General features: G+C 48.3%; 1 protein-coding gene across 2 annotated transcripts in view; it reads right to left on the bottom strand.

Moving 5' to 3' along the window:
- Window positions 1–15,430, bottom strand: part of Glra1 (glycine receptor alpha 1) — a 118,107-nt gene extending 102,677 nt beyond the window's left edge. For both annotated transcript variants that reach the window (XM_008851860.1, XM_008851859.1), the window contains exon 1: window positions 15,269–15,430. In XM_008851860.1, the coding sequence (XP_008850082.1) occupies window positions 15,269–15,324 (56 nt within the window). In that variant the 5' untranslated portion in view covers window positions 15,325–15,430. The remainder of the gene's footprint in view (window positions 1–15,268) is intronic.
- Window positions 15,431–17,226: the final 1,796 nt, after the last annotated feature.

Raw genomic sequence — 17,226 nt, 5'->3', positions numbered from 1 at the left:
GGGTCAAACTACAGTCATTCTTTTTTTTTTTTTTTTGAGGCAGGGTCTCCTTGAAGCCCTAGCTGGCCTGGAAGTCACCACGTAGACTGGACTGATCTTGATCTCAGAGATTCACCTGCCTTTGCCTCCTGAGTGCTGAGACTTACGGCCCGGCTAGAGTCAGATTTTAAAATTGTTACTTTATGTGTATGAGTGTTTTGCCTGCATGTAAGTAAGTGGACCATGTGCATACAGTGCCCCCAGAGGGCAGAAGAAGGTGTTCCATTTCCTGAAACTAGAGTTACAGACAGTTGTTAGGTGCCACGTGAGTGCTGGGAACTGAACCTGGGTCCTCTTCAAGAGCAGCCAGTGCTCTTAACTGCTAAGCCCTCTCTCCAGCCCTGAACCAGCTTTTATACTAGTTCTGGAATCAAACGCAGGTGCTTATGCTTGTGTGACAAATACTTTATCGACTGACCATGTCCCCAGTCAGACTTGAAATTATTGTTTCCCTGTTTGTTTATTTGGTTAAATTCTTTAAACCCCCTCCTGAGAGGAAAGTGATGTGAGGCTGGGACTCTCTTGTATGTCTGCACATCTGTCTTTGCACCGCAGAACAACTGCTGGTCTCTAGCAGGAATTGGCATTTTTTTGCAGAATGAAGAAATGACCCACTTTTAGAGGAACAGAAGGCCACTGGGAAGGGACAGGAGGAGCACGAGCAGGCCGAACCGGGGTGACAGAGCAGAGGGGAGCTGCCCACGGTGTCCTTGGGCTCAGCCGCCCTCTTGTCTGCCTCACTCTCTTGGCATTTGCTGGCCTCTGTGAATTAGTCATTCTCTGTGGCCCAGTTTAATTGTCCTGGATCCTGAGATGCTACCTCATTTTTCTGCCCTGCCCCACCTCCACAGGGCCAGCCAGCCTGCATCAGCTCCACCCACCCTTGGCACCTAGCCCACTTTAATGATGATGGTGATGGCTTCTTTGCTTTGCATGGTGTCTCAGGGTTACAGGCAGTGCTTACTCTGCTGGGTACCTATCATTCAGCATGAATGATGATCCATCAGGGAGGATGAATTATCGTTCCCACGTGACAGGACAGTGGTGCCCTCAGAACCTCAAAAACACACTTTCTCCAGGTCTTGCACCTGGCATGTGATATGACCAGGATTATAGATGAAATCTGCTTCCAAGCTTGAGCCGCCAACCGCTGGGTCTCCTGCAGCCCGCGCAAATTAAGCCTTATGCCACAGCAGCTGGAAGGGCCAGTCTTTATTCTGTCTCATTTTAGAAAGGGAAAAACTGAGATTCAGTTAAAAACAAACCCACAGCAGACGGCTGGGCTGCTCAGTGGGCAAAGTGCTTCACAATCATGGACGGTCTGAGCTTCATCCCCAGACCCACATTGAAAAACAAAGCCAAGGACTGAGTGTGTCAGTGCACGCCTTTAATTCCAGCACTCGGGAGGCAGAGGCAGGAAGATCTCCGTGAGAACAAGGCCAGCCTGGTCCACATAGAGAGTTTCAGACCAGCTGGGTCTACAGAAAGACCCTGTCTCAAAAAGACAAAACAAAACAAAACAACAAAAACAAAAAGCAAAGCCAGCTGTTATGGCCTGTGCTTGTAATTCCAGCACTCGGGAGGCAGAGGCAGGAAGATCCCTGCTTGCTGGCCACCCAGTCTAGCCTACTTGGGGAGAGACCCTGACTCAAAAAGAAGGTGGATGTTACCTGAGGAACCACCTCAGAGGCTGGACCCCGGCCTCTCTGTGCACACACCACACACACACCACACATACACACACATACACACACATACACACACACACACACACACACACCATATACCACAATACCATATATACACATCATACCACAGTGATACACCCACCACACACCACAATACACACACAAGTACACACACATCATACCACACACCACAGCACACCATACACCACAATACCACACAAACACATCACACCACAGTAACACACACACCACACAGAACACAAACACCACATACACTCACACACACCACATACCACACACAACAGTATCTCTCTCTCTCTCTCACACACACACGCACGCACGCACATACACACACAATCAGCAGAAGTTGCGAGGGGCAAGTTTTGTTGTGAGCCAGGCCATCGTTCCATTCTGAGGAGATGCCCTTCCATCCTCTCCTGGTTTCATCACTGTTTTTCAGGATGTGCAGCTTGTTCATGTTATATTCCATGAACCCCTTCAAGTCCCACTCTAAAGACATGACACCATGCTTTCCTTGGCTCCGGTGAATCATTTCTCTTTTCTAGTACATGTTTTAGGTCACACAAGGAAACTACTCCCAATGAAGTTCACGTCATCTGATAAGATCAGATAAGCTCAAGTGCAAGTCAGACCAAGCTACCACGTGAGCGCTCCTTGTGGCTCCTTTCTTGGAGCAGAAAGGAACCATGCTTCTGGAATCCTCCAGATCCTGGGCTTCTGCACAGCCAACACCGGGAGGTTCTGAACAGCATTATCAGGAAGACATCACGTCTAATGTCCTAGCCACAGGGATGACACAGCATGTGAGGAGAAAGTGCGGCAAGTTGAAGCCTTGGGAGGCTCTGTGTGGGACAGCGCAGCTTTTGAGGGGTTTACAGTCCAGCAGGGAGGTTAGAAGGGTCTCCAGATGGAGGCTCAAATCGAGGGCCAAGGGCCCTACATTTCTAAGGGCCTTTGGAAGGAGACTTTAGGCCCCATTGTGGGTAGCAACCGTGGCCACATGGGGGTGACTTATGTAGGAGGTGAGGCTCGAGATGGGTATTGAGGTGTGGATAGGTGCTCAGCCACAGAGAGGGAGTTACCATTCATTAAAAGCTTGTCTTCTAGGTGAAAGTGCTTGAAACGGACTTCAGTTAATAGCCCTAGTTTTTTTTTTTTTTCCACAGACAGGTCTTACATGGCCCAGCCTGGCCTTGAAGTCCTCATGTAGCTGAGGATGACCTTGAACTGATCTTCTTCCTCGTAACACCTGAGTGGTAGGATTATAGGCTTGGGTCATCGCACCAGGTTTATGCAGTGCTGGGGACTGAACCCAGAGATTTGTGCATGTTAGGCAGACACTACCAACTGAGATACATTACCTAGCCCTGATCCCAGTTTTTAAGACAGAGAACTTGAGATTCAGAAAGGTGGACAAGGAACCAAGATCCAGTAGTGAGGAAGGCATGGACCAAATAAGCTGAACTCCAGTGCAGTGCTGGTCATGTCCCTTTGTGTGCAGAGACAAAGGGTGTGTGGTTCCTTGCTTTAGGGAGGGGGCTGGGGCACACATTGGATCCAGGGCAGGCACTCAGAGATGAGGCCTCCATGTTGGCTTGTGACTTGGTTTGTATGACATGAAGGATTTGGAAATAAAGGTTGGGGTGTCATGGGGCAAGCTGGATGTCAGTTTAAGACCTGGTGTTCTCAAGAGAGAGACTGCGCAGCTGCTGGGTCTGCAGGGGACCACAGAGTGCAGGGTGGAGACCAGTTTCATTTTCCTGTGGTACAAAGAGCTCATGACAGCATCAGGAAAGGGTCTTTAAAGGCAGATTGCTTGCATTCTAGTCTAGCACTGCCACGTCCAGGCTGGATGATCCTAGAAAGATTCTTTAACTTCATCTGTGCAACAGGATGAACGGCAGGCTGTCTGTGCTTTATGGGATCGCTCTGAGGAGCCCACAGTTTCATGCATATTCAACACTGAGAACAGAGCCAGGAGCACACACACCCATGCTTTAGCGACTGTTGTGGTTTGAAAATCATCTCAAAGTGTGGATATCAAACTGTTCAGTGACTCATCTTAGGGAAAAAGATTCCTGTGCATTTTGATCCTCAACATTTCTCCTTATGCTGTTTAACACAAACAAATTATAATATTTATAGCATAAAAATAAAATAAAGGCAACCAAAAGAACAAATCAGAATGTCTATTTCAAACTTGCTATTAGGAGACTTTGTGTATGGGGGATTTTTTTTCTTTCACTAGCAACTAGCTTGCTAGGGACATGTTGGGGGGTGTTGGGGGGTGTCTCCATGTCATTTGAGAACTGCTAGAAACAGGTGGCTGAGCTGGGGAGGCTCAGGAGGGCCGGTTCAGTCCCTGTTGCTACTCCCATCACCTCTGGACTGGGTGTGGCCTCTTGGTCTAAAGGTTCTGAGGAGCTGGTTGTGTTATTTCCAGACAGGCTAATGGGGGTTATGTGATGAGGCAGCCTGTGCATGAGGTGGGACTTCCTCTCCAACCTCTCATATAGAGCCTAGTATTCTATAGACAGTACAGACACTCAGTCCTGTGTGCTGTGATTCAGACTGTGAGGCTGTACAGGTCCTTGGTCTGAACACAAGGGACTGGTAATTTATAATACTCTGTTCTGGGGACAAAGCGTTTGCTGATTTTGTTCTTGACCTCTAAGCTCAGTCAGGATTGTGCTCCCATATCTAGATGGCTCTTTCAGTGGAATGATTTGGGGCACACAGTCTTTGGGGATAAAGAAGTAAAGGTGCTGTGTGGGAAACCATCTGTACTCTTAAGAGTTCTCATCTCACCTCCTTATGTTGGGCACGGAAGGGTGTTGGGAGGGATGGAAGTTGTAAACCTACATCTGTGTATGGATGATGCAAACTGTTGTCATTACACTCACCAGCAAGAGACTGGCTCTTGGTTCTCTCTAGAGACAAACCCATCTATGTCCCTCATCTGTGTTACTCTCTCCTTCCTCCATCCTGGTGAGTTCTGGGATGACCAAAGGTACAATAGCTCCAAGTGCTTTCCTCTCTTTCCTCTTTCCTTCCTTCCTCCTTTCCTCCCTCCTTCCCCTTCTCTCTTTCACGCTTTCTCCCTTTCCTTCCTTCTCTCCCCCTCCCCTCCTACCCCTTCCCCTCCTTCTTCCCCTCCCTCCCTCCTTCTCTGCTCCCTCCCTTCCTTCCTTCCTTCCTTCCTTCCTTCCCTCCTTCTTCCCCTCCCTCCCTCCTTCTCTGCTCCCTCCCTTCCTTCCTTCCTTCCTTCCTTCCTTCCCTCCTTCTAGCCCTCCCTCCCTCCTTCTCTGCTCCCTCCCTTCCTTCCTTCCTTCCTTCCCTCCTTCTTCCCCTCCCTCCCTCCTTCTCTGCTCCCTCCCTCCCTTCCTTCCTTCCCTCCTTCTTTCCCTCTCTCTCTCCCTCCCTTCTCTTTCTTCCTCCCTCCCTCCCTCTCCCTCCCCCTTTCTTTCTTTCTTTCTTTCTTTCTTTCTTTCCTTCCTTCCTTCTTTCGACATGGTCTCATATATACCAGCTGGTCATGGACTTATTAAATAGCCAAAGATGACCTTGAATTACAGCTCCTCCTGCCCTCAACTTCCTGAGTACTGGGATTATGGATATGTGCCACTCTGCTTATTCTTTGCAGTGCTGGAGATGGAACCTAGTGCTTCATTCGTGCTGGGCAGGCATTCTACCAACATAGCCATCCCCCCAGCTCTCCTAGTGCTCTCTGGAGTCAAACCCCCTTGAATCCTGGCTCTGCCTCTTACTAGTTGTAACTAGGAAAAGTTACATAATCTTTTCTATGTCTCAGTTTTGTCACCTTTAAAATGTGTGTGTGTGTGTGTGTGTGTGTGTGCGTGTGTGGAGAGAGAGAGAGAGAGAGAGAGAGAGAGAGAGAGAGAGATATGGGGGTACTAAAAGCACTTGCATCTTAGGATTTCCATGGGGATGAATTTGTCAACACAGTACCCAGCCTTCAATAAGCACTCAATAAATACTGGTGATTATTATTGATGAGCTGTTGTAACCAGGCTGAGATGGGACATCATGAGAGGACAGAAAGAAAGCCCAGGAAGAAAGTGCAGTACAGCCATCTGCATATATGATGCATACCATCTGCATACATGATGTGGATGCTGTGAGCACCAGAGACTCAGTTTCCCCTTTCCCTTCTTCCTCTGGGAAAGTGCACACGTGTTTGCGAAGACAGACTTATACTCTGAATATCACAGGACCGCTTTTGGTGGAAGAGGCAGAAAACAGTGTCAGTGCATAGCAGTGAGGAGACAGCACGGGATCGGGATCGAGGGAGCGGAGACAGTGATGCTCAGTAGTGGGTGAGGGAATGAGGTGGGACAATGTGACACGGCAGACGCGGGTCTCAGCATGTGGGTACACGCACCAAACTAATGGCAGGATTACATATGCTTTCATGCAATGATGGTGGACTGTACCTGCAGTTCAGTAGTTACACGGATGTGTGTGCTTGTGATACGTATGGGCAGAAATGACCAAGAAGAATCACAGCTGGAAAAGACCTGAAGGTCATTGTAAGGGGGATTTTAGGCTTCATTCATTCATTCATTCATTCTTTTTGGGGCATTGGGGAGAACACTATGTAGTCCTGACTGGCCTTGGACTCATGGTAATCCTCCTGCCTCAGCTTTCCAAGTCTGGGATTTCATGTATTCTTTCCTGTGATCCCTGGCAGACAGGGAGGGCTGCTAATTTTGTGCCCGCAGCAGCTCCCTAGGGCTGTGGCCTCAGAGGTATGACTCAATGTGGGGGTTTAGAAGCACAGAACTTTGTCTTCGAATTTGGGCTTCTCCTTCGCATTAGAAGGTCATAGAAAGAGAATGTGTGCATATATTGTACAGTTAAAAATGAGTAAAGGGCAACAGGGCGGCTGAGTGGGTGAAGGTGCTCACTTCTAACCCTGATCCCCAGGACCCATTGGGTTGAAGGGGAGAACATACTCCTGCAGGTTTCCCTCTGATCTCCACACTGCATGGTATGGCACATGCGCGCATATGCACACACATGTACACTAAATAAATACAATAAAATTATTTTTTAAAATGATTAGGAGCAGAGGAAGAAATGCCTATCTAGCTAAGAAGAATGTAGCTCTGTTAAATCAAAGGCTTGATGGGAAATTCCCAGCTCTCTCTCCATTCCTAAGGTTCTCTCTCTCTCTCTCTCTTTCTCTCTCTCTCTCCAGAATCTTGCTATGTAGCCTAAGTTGTTCCCAGTCTCAGCCTTCCCAGTGCTGGGATTTCAGGCCTGCATCACCACACCTGGCTTTCCAGAAAAGGACCACCAACTTGCTACCTGCACCAGCTTACCAGGCCTGTGACTCTGGAAGATAAAAACCATGGTGCTGATATAGCAGAAAGACTTTTAACCTTGGTTCTACCTTGGAATTAGCAGCATGGTTACTTCTATTACCAAAAGTCTCATTGCCTTTCTCTTCCAAGCCTCAGTTTTCTTAGCTCTAAAATGGGACTAGGGACCACTGTCTTGTGTCTGTTTTGAAGGTGATTGGGAAGTTCATGTGGGATCACAAGTGTGGGGTTCCCTGTGAGCTGCTTCTACAGGAGCAGAGAGTCTGCTTGGCAGCCAGGGCTGCAGCATCTTGCCGCAGTCCTCTGGAGCTGGGGAGGGTTGCAGAACGCAGCTCATAGCAATAAACACTAAGCTCTCAAAAGCCTGAAGAACAGAGCAGCCACTCTCTTGGGGTACAAGATACTAACAGACTTTGTGGAAAGGGTAGATAGGTCAAAGGGATAAAGAAGGAAGGGCTTGATCCTGCTGACAGAACAATGTAGAGTAAGGCAGAGGGAGGCCCAAGCAAGCCTCTAGTTAATGCAAGATTGATAGTGTCATGTGCTTAGCAAGACGAGCGAGTGAGACTTTAAAGCAACCAGACGTCCCTTCTCCTGACACGGAACTCAGCTCTTCCGTCCATCCTCACAGACCCTCATTGCCGTGTCCCTAGGCCTCTGGGGCTAAGGTGCAATGCCCATCCCTTGGGAGCCTCTCTTTGCCTGCAGCCTCCCACCGAGAGCTCTGGATGTATGGACGAGAGCTGCTGGTGTACTGGGACCTCAGAGACTGGATCACTAGATCAGGATGGGGCTAGCTCCCTCAGGATCTGTCTTGAAGTATGTTTATGTTTAGGGGAGAGGACAGAATTGGAAAGGACTCAAGGGTTCAGTGACAGCTCTAGGGAATAGGGTCTTTGTAGACAATACATGGGAATAAGTTTGGGGGTTTGCATGACTATGATAGCTTGGGGAGCTCCATCCCTCTGTAAGGGCCCTGGCTCCATAGACCCCGGCCTCTACCATAGACCTTTGCATCACGTGAGGACTGATAGAAGGGCAGACTCTCATACCTCAGTCCTTCTCAGGCAGAAACCATATCTCTCTGTGGCCCTTTCAGCTTTTTGTGCACCACAAGTTTGAAAAGCTCCACTTAGAGACTCTTGCAAACATTGCAAGTCTCTGGTCCCATCCTGGGAGGGTCTGCTTCTATGGTCTGGTTGAGACTCTGTATTTCACTTTCAAAATCTAGTGATGGAGTGGGGAACCCTTCCCTGTATCTCATGCTAGGTAGGTGCTCTACCACTGAGCTGTTCTTCCATCCCCGACTTTATTTAATTTTGAAAACCATTTTTTGAGGTTTGATTGACATATTCAAAGCTGTGGATATTTAATGTTGACAACTTGATAGATTTGGAGATGTGTACACTTGTGAGATCATCTCCCACACTTAGGCCCTAACCCTCCCAGCACCTCTGGCAATGTGGTCCTGCCTTCTCATTTATTATCATTTCTGGCATTTAGGGTTTTTTTTTTTTTTTTTTTTTTTTTTTTTTTTTTTGGTCTTTTTGAGACAGCTTTTCCCTGTAGCCCCAGCTGGTATGGAACTCACTATGTGGACCAGGCTGGCCTTGATCTCACAGAGATCTGCCTGCCTGTGCCTCCCAAGTGTTGGGATTAAAGGTGTGCACCACCACACCTGGTTATTGTTGGCATTTAGTAATAAGAATACTTTATGTAAAATAACAACAACAAAATAATACTTTGTTTAAGATCAGCCCTCTTAATAAAATTTTTGGAACCTTCGTCTTTAGCAAGTCCCTCCTCTTGGTTAGATTTGGCAGCTGTTAAGTTCTGGACCGGCAGAACCCTTGATTTCTGCCCAGACTCCTTGACTCAGGGACAGTATGATCCTTTGGGTAGATAGGTGGGGGCACTGAGGATGTGCCTCACAGGGATGGGAGCAGAGACGGGTCTCATGGGCTTTCCCATACATGAGGCAAGAGAGAAGGTTGCTGCCCACTTGATGGCTGGGATTCACACTTGTCAACAGCATCCTGTTAAGGCGGTAAACTCATTTAACAACACCCCAGCAAAACAGGCTGATTCAAAGCCAAAGAGTGGTAATCTAATTGCACTGAATTAGACCCGGACAATATCGACTTCAGAAAACCACAATGATCTTTAGACATCATCTCAAAAGATTTGGGGCCCCTGGTACCCCTCTTAAGGGCTCACATTACAAAGCCTGGGCTCTGAGGGGCTAAGCCCTCTCCTAGCATCCAGCCATTGTTTCCCTCTAAAGTGCTTTCTCAGTGAAGTTGCTGGCGCCCCACCGTGTCTTTGATTGTGAGTGAGGCTTAAAGGGGAGTTTGGAGGAGGAGGAGGCCATCAGCCCAGGGAGCAGCAGTGATGCCTGTGGCCCTATTTGTGGACTGGTGGATTTTCTGCTGGGTCCTTCTGGTACATTCTGAAGGTCTTCTCCTTCCTTAAAACCAGGTTCTTATATAACTACAGTGACTACCTTTTAATAATCCATTGCCAAGTTGTGTGTATGGATTCATTGTCCAAGTTAGTTATTATCTGATCCATTTTGAAGAACGAGAGAAGTACCACTGTGTGTGCTCAGGGCCTGATTGGGAGCTTACAAACTTCAGACAGCAATTTTTAAGTCAAGACAAAAGAGGACATTAGCATTGTTAAGGTTTTTCTCTAGCCTGCATTTTATTTACTCGTCTATAAGGAAATTACAAACTGTAATCTACAAAAATGTGACTTTCCACATCCTTCCAGGCAGGGAGATTTCTAGTCTCGGTTTATATCCCTCCCCTGATAGGGACTATCATGACCACCGAGGCAGCTCCTGTATCACTTGACAGAGCTGCTAGAAAGTTCTGAGTTCCCTTGAGCCAGAATTTGTGTGTGCATCAAACAAAATGAAATGAAACGAAACTAAACGAAAGAGAAAACAAAACAGTGCTTTGTTTGCAGCACATAGAATGAATCAAACTGTTCCCAGTGTGGGCATGCGGGAGGTGCATGCAGTCTTAAGGGGGACTTAGAGTGCACTTGAAATGTTTCAAAGACTGTGACAGATTGCATATTTACTCCTGTCTAAGCTCCATGGACTGATCTAGAAGCATCACAGTGCTTTTAGTTGTGAGTCTTCTTAGGTCAGCTCAGTGTGGGGACATTGACTATGCTATAATATTAAAGCTTTCTGGGAGTTATGTTACTAGTGACAACTGGAGAATAGGCTAGGGATGGGGGGGATAGGCTAGGGATGGAGGGGAACAGGCTAGGGATGGGGGAATAGGCTAGGGATGGGGAATAGGCTAGGGATGGGGAATAGGCTAGGGATGGGGGAATAGGCTAGGGATGGGGAATAGGCTAGGGATGGGGGGGATAGGCTAGGGATGGGGGAATAGGCTAGGGATGGTGGGGTTCTGCAAACCATTAAAATTATGGCTATATAGGGGAGTAAATGCTAAACAGAGCCATTGATAGAAAGTGGAGAAACTGACTTTCTCAGTTTTTCGCTGAAGACAGTGATTGGACATCATGTTTCTCATCACTCTGGGCATTTCATGGGTGGGGAGTTAGCACATTTATAGCCTCTGTCAATCACTGTGTCCAGGTTGGGATAACTGCGGTTGTTAGGTGAGGTCCTTGGTTCTTTCAGACATCTGAGCCTGGAAACAACTGGGTGCAGCTGTCATCATTATTATTTTTTTGGTGAAACTGAAGCACACTACAATAGCTTTAACCCAAACTGTGCTATTGTGGGAGATACTGGGACAAGGTCATCTCAAATGGGTACAGCTAAAAACAATCATCTTGTGATTGGTTGAGCCCTTTCATTTTACAAGTGGACTGAGAAACAGGAGGGTCACAGAGTCCTCTCAAGGTCAGGCTGATAGTTAAGTCCCGGATCTCAGGTCTACTGCCCTGTGGGCTGAGGCCATTCTGTCTAAAGCATACTTTACAACCTGCAGAAAAGCATCCAGACAGCTATGGGGGAGACAGAGTCATCCATCTTAAAAATCATTTTGGCTTCTGCCAGCTGATGAAGGAAATAAAGTTAATGACGCCCACATCAGTGTGATGCTGTCGTGGGCTGCACACACAGGCTGCCTGGAGGCAAGCGCTGCAGGCCCTCTGATGAAAGGAAAACGGGTTTTAGACCCTTTCAAGGGAGCAACATATCCCCCTTCTGCAGGGGCTGCCCAGAGGCTGAAGGGAATTTGCAAGGGTTGGATTCAGCTATTTGTGTTGTCTCAGCACTGGAAGAGCCTTGCTATGGCCATGCAGTAGGGTGGGAGCAGACTTGACTCAGCACTGGAAGCAAGGGCTCAGGTCACACAGACTGCTCTCTCCATTGCCCTACATAGCTACAACCTCTTTTATCAGGCCATCTCAAAAATAAGTTCCTTATGTGTCCTCTGGTAGGTTATTCCCAGTTTTGCAAATATGCGGATGTTAGGTGCTGGTTCATAACTCTATTTACTAGTCTTGGGCCCCTGTCTAAGCTGCCCCTTGAGAATAAAAACTTGACGTTTTCCTTGTTTCCCTGAAGTTCCTAAGCACCCCCCGCCCCCAAGGGGATGTGTGTTTTGAGTGACATTTTGATTGGTCCTAATGCAAATTTGCCCAACAGGCTTCATTCCTTGGGAAAAACAGGGTCATTTTAGAAGCTTCCAAACACATTCCTCAGTGCCCCCCAAATAGTGGGCAGGTCTCAGGGAAGGATACAGTTGCATTGGAAGGAAGAACAGACTGAGGTATGCTCCTTTTGGTGAGCAGGGGGATGTGAGTCAGATGGTCTACCTCAAGGAAAACTCAGCTATCATTCACTGTATTTACCCTGCTCCTTCCCATCCTAGGATGGACATCTACATCTCAAGATTTCAGTGACATTTATTAGCAAATGAGTGCTACATTGTGTTTAAAATTCTGCACAAGGAGCCCTCTGCTTTAAGGATACACTGATTGTCTTTTGGGAAAACCACCCATAGATGGTACTTGGTTCATCTCCCCACCTCTGTTCCCTGATGAAGCCCAAGCCAGAGTCCTTTCTGTTGCAGTGGGATGATTTGTGTATTTCAACAGGGGTGTTTCCTAAAGCCAACCATATTTCCTCCTGCTTGTGATGAATGTATCCGGGAAACTGATTAAAAATTTGGTTGTTTTTATCATCATTCAAAACTTGGGGGGTTTTGTCCTCTCAAATTATTTTTTGATGTCTTCATTTTTGGCTGTCATGATCAGGGAAAAAAAGATGTTACTGGCACCAGAGAGGCTGCTACAAGGCACAGGACAGACATTGTGACAAAGAATTATCCAGTTCAAAATGCCAATAGTGCAGAGATCTTACAGTCTGAGTTATTGAGAAGGTAGGGGAATGTTGGAATTGTACTGGGCTTGTCATTGCTACAAACCTCTGTAAGGGCTCTGGGGATCAGAACCAAGTTCCCTTTGGCTTAAAGGTATGTTGAAAGGAAAGTGCTTTCCATCATTAAAAAATTTAAAAACTCTAATTTTTAGCCCATGTGGATACAAGACCCCATTCTCCAAATGACACGAAATTTACAATACGCCACATGTGGAGTTTTAGAACCTCAGGCTTTTCAAATGTAAGAGCAGGAACTTCAGTCAAGTCATCCTTCTGGTTCTGTGGGGACAAGACTGAGGGGCACCTCAGGGCGGGGTCTGCCCCTCCAAGGCTTCTGCTCATTCTCTGTGTTGGTGTGAAGTGAGGGTTCAGCTTCCTTCATTCCAGTCATTGCTTTTATTTGTTTTTCTGTGATGCTGTTATTTTGCTGGTTACATACCAGTGCCGCAGGGCTTGGGTTACCGAGAGCTCTGGTGGCCCCCCACATTTTCTAAATAGGGTGAGCAGCTGGCCTCACTGAATCTAAGGGCACCTAGGTGCTGGGGATGTTTATACTGGTTCATTCTGACCCAGCGCCTGTCTGCTGGGAAAGAATGGGTTAGTTATTTCATGTAACCTGCAAGGTAGTTGGTGGTCTCTATTTACCATCACATTATATTCTAACGAGCCCCCAAATTCTAGTGATTTTGTATTTACCTAAAATTTGAAAAATGGTAAGTTTAGAAATGAAAATACCAGTTAAACAAAGGCGTCCCACTTGATTCCCCTCCGTATGACCTTTTTTTCCTCTCTATTGCTGAGGGCCTGAGCATTTACTCCTGAAATGAGATAACTACTCTGTTTTGAGACACAGCAGCCCACAATGATTCTGGATCTCTGTAGTTATGGCTCTTGTTCCTCACAGCCACAGGGACTTACAGCTGATATCCATTGCTGCTCATATGTGCCTTCACCCATGGAGGGGAAGGGAGACACCGTGGCACTCTCTAATGGGCCATCACCAGTTCACCAGACAAATGAACACTGTCGATTCTCACCTTCATCTAAGCGATTACAATGCAGATCCGTTTAGACTGAGTCTCTGTTTTTTTGGTGAAAGGTGAGGTCTGAGGGAGGAAAATCAAGGCTTGCATCAAGAAAAAAGGAGTGGAGGTGGGTAGAGTGATGTGCTTGGTCTTATTAATTTCTTGTTAATCTCTCTAGTTTGTTCTGTTTCTGGCCAGACAAATCAATAATCAATTTGCATAGAAATGTCACCAAGGACCCCACCTCTATAGCCTCTTACAGTTTGATTAGGTATAAATCAGACAGAGGATCTGACATTGTTAATAAGACTAGTAGAATGCTTCTTTCCTCCCAGCCCCAGAAAGTAGGTGAATCGCATAAGGCCCTAGATTTTTGGACTTTAAATATTATGATTCCTTGAGTATTTACACTGTAAATACTGGTGGGTACAGTGACCTGTCAAAGGATTATTTGAAGAAGACACTGAAAGCTTTTGCAATGGGAACTCAGGAAGGGAGCAGGTGTCTTTTCTCCATCTCAAGAGAAAAACTACAAAGAGAGGCTAAAATCCAGAAATTGAAATTTAGGGGAGAAGGTATTATTCTATCACAAACCAACAAATGGATTAGTCAAATCAACAACTCACGCACTGTAACAAAACCAGAATTAGTTGCCGTTTTATTGTCAGAGAGGGTCTTGTTTGGTGGTCTTTTAGTGGGTAAAACAACTGAAGTGGGATTTTCCAATGTCTGTTAACTCAGAGCAGTGGCGAAACACAAACGCAGGCATGCTAGGACGAGGAAAATTAATGATCTCTGCAGGTCATGGGAAGAAGAGTAATTTTTGTCTCAATCCATGGATGGAATTTATCATAACTCCTTGTGAAGATGGCTTGATTCACCCACTTACAAAAGGCCTATTTCATTACTTCATGAAAACACAATTTCTCACTTTTTACCTGGACTAATACAAGAATGCCAAGCCTGTAGGCAGAGAATTAGGAATCAACGGCTGGGGGTGGGGGGAGCGCAGGTATTGCACCAGGGATAGACATTCATTAAGAGGCAACAGAAACTAGAATTTTCCATCGGAGCAGGATTAGGGTCTATTGTAACAGAGTTCAGAAAGGTGTGTGTTGGGGAGGATGGAGTCAAAGTTTTAATCTAGTATCTGTTGGTAAATAGACCCGCCATCCTCACCCAAGTTCAGAGCATTTCCAGCTGAGGTCATGAAATTGTGACTTCCTGGCATCAACTCACAGGAACCCCTAGCCCTCCCCCGAAGAGAAAGAAAAACCACAAAAAGGGAGACAAAATACTCTGTTTTGTGTCCAGCCAGCCCAAGTGCAACCTTCCCCGTCACCGCTAGTTGTCACTTTGCTTTCAGACGGAAGACCTGAGGTTTCCGGCACTGCGGTTTGAGAGAATGCAGTCCTAATTAAACTGAGCAACTCCTGAGGCTCCCCCTTAAAGTCCCCAGCCAAGTGAAAGCTAGCGAACAAGAGGGGCCGAGGGGCCAGCGTGGGGAGGGGGTGCAGCCTTCATAAGGGCGGACTGCAAGAGACAGGCAAAGGCTGCCGGATTAGCCACTGTCTCGGACCTCCACGCACCAGCCAGACACCCTGCGGGCGGGGGAGGGGGTGGGAGGGAAGAGGAGGGGGGCGGGGATGGAAGGACCTGCAGCTGTACACAGCACCCCCTCCCCCAAATGACGAGACCGCGGGCAGAGTCAGCCCCCGTCCCCCGTCCCCCCACCCCATTTGCACCGGAGCGATTCGGTCAGTATAGAAAATTGCATACCTGAAGAACACAATGGTTTCCCAAAGGTAGAAACGGAGGGTGTTGAGGCTGTACATTTTCCAGGCTCTTTAAAGTCCGCGAGTTACGGGGCAGACGGAAATGTTTCCGATGGGCACTTAGGAAACCAGCGGGCGCTACCGGGGAAAACAATGCGGATGTTTAGGGAGCTGGGGGAACGGAGGGGCGAGGAGGGAGCGCCCCGGGGAACTGTGCGGCCGGCCGGGCGGCTGCGGGGACCACGGACAGCAGCCGCCGCAAGCGTTTCAGCACCACGGACAGCGCCCGGCCCCGCTTCTGGGGGGAGCAGCGGGTTCCCGGGGCTCGGACTCCGCTGCCGTCGGCTCCCCGCGGCGCTGGGGAGGCACGTTTGGGGGTGGGCGTATTTCCTCTCCGTTTCTTTGCTCTCCGTACCCCCGGGTTTCTGTTGAGACGGCCAGCTCTGTGCGAGGAGGAAATCTGGAGCTCGGAGCGCCGGCCTCGGACCCTCGGGCCAGGCTTGCGTCCTGGGTGCAGGCTGCAGGCTTGCCTTCTGGCCCCGGGCTGGCCCGGGGGTTCTAGGGGCCGGTGGGGGGAGCCGGTGACGGCGCTGCTTTCAGTGAGGTCTCGGACAGTGTGCCAGGCTGGCGCATCGCGACCGAGTCCCGGAATCTGGTTCCCCGGCCTCCGTTCCGGTCTGCTGTCGCCCTGCTCTCTGGTCCCCGACGAATAAGTTATGATGGTCGCAGGAAAGGCGTCCCATAGCTCGGGCTGCAGATGTGAGAGAGCCCGCGGCAAGTTTCAGGGGCGGCTGGGGTCCATGGTTACCCTGCGGGGCGCAGGAGCCCGAGGTTTCAGACACATCTCGGTTTTCTGAGCTCGCCCATCTTCCTCTGGCCAGACTCCCTCAGATCTTCAGACTTTCTTACTGCATTAATTTAACAAACTGGCGGTGTAGAGGATGGGGGGTGGGGTGGGGGGGCGAGGGCCGACGGGAGGGGCGGAGAGGGGAAAAATGGGGGGAAAAACTCCTTAGTAGCTTCAAACCCTCCCACTCGAGGTGTTCATTGGCCCGAGGCAGCGAAAACCATATCTTCTCCCTGGTTTTGGCCAATTGGGTGTTAGGCTGTGGGTTGAGTTTAACCCTAGGAGTGCTGGAGGAGGCCAGCCTCTCGCACTTGCCAGGCCCCAGCCTCTTTGGGCCTCTTCTGTGGCTCTAGGGGCGTCATGGAATTAATCTCTCAAAGTCTCTCAAAATCTTAACCTTGATTTTTTTTTTATTGTTATAAAAGAAAATAGTCGTATGTAAGTAAAACACCACAGGTCTCAGCCCAGATGTGTTCTGGAACTCAGTTTATCATTTTAAAAGGGCCAAGTGGGACCAGATGCCTCAGTTTCTTTAGAGCACTGGAGGTGTAATATTGGCCCCAGAAGGAGAGTAGAAATGAAAAAGTCTGGTGGAGAGCGGACGTGCCCTTCCAGGGTCCCTGTGGCTAGAAAACAGTTTGTAAATAGTTTCCAGGGTCGAGAGGGAGATACCTACCGGCTCCCTATAGAGAGAGAAGGAGGATGCAGCCGTCCAGCAGTACAGAGGGGCTTGAAATAACATCTCATGAGCTGGGGAAACTGGGCTCCAAAGGGAGGCAGAGCCAAGGTGCACATGCAGGGCTCCCTGTTTCCCATGCCTCCCTCTGTTTTCCTATCTTACAGGAGTCTCAGAAATGAGGTATACATTTCACTGTTGAGCCCATCTGGGGAGGTGGAATTAATCAGATCTGCTCCCAGCGAGGAGACTTTAGTGGATTAATAGCCTCTGCAGGATTTTCTGGCCCGTTATTACTGGCGGGGGGAGGGGGGATCTGGGGGTCCTCTCTTCCAAAGCGCCAAGACAGGACAGGACTTCCCTTTACCCAGTGGTTTCAGGAATGCCTTCTGTGGGGTCAATAGTTCTCCACAACTCTGTTCTCTCCAAGTTTGGGTCT

This window comes from Nannospalax galili, unplaced genomic scaffold (assembly GCF_000622305.1).
Source record: "Nannospalax galili isolate Female #2095 unplaced genomic scaffold, S.galili_v1.0 scaffold706, whole genome shotgun sequence".
Lineage (NCBI taxonomy): Eukaryota > Metazoa > Chordata > Mammalia > Rodentia > Spalacidae > Nannospalax > Nannospalax galili.
This window is presented reverse-complemented; position numbering and strand designations above follow the sequence as displayed.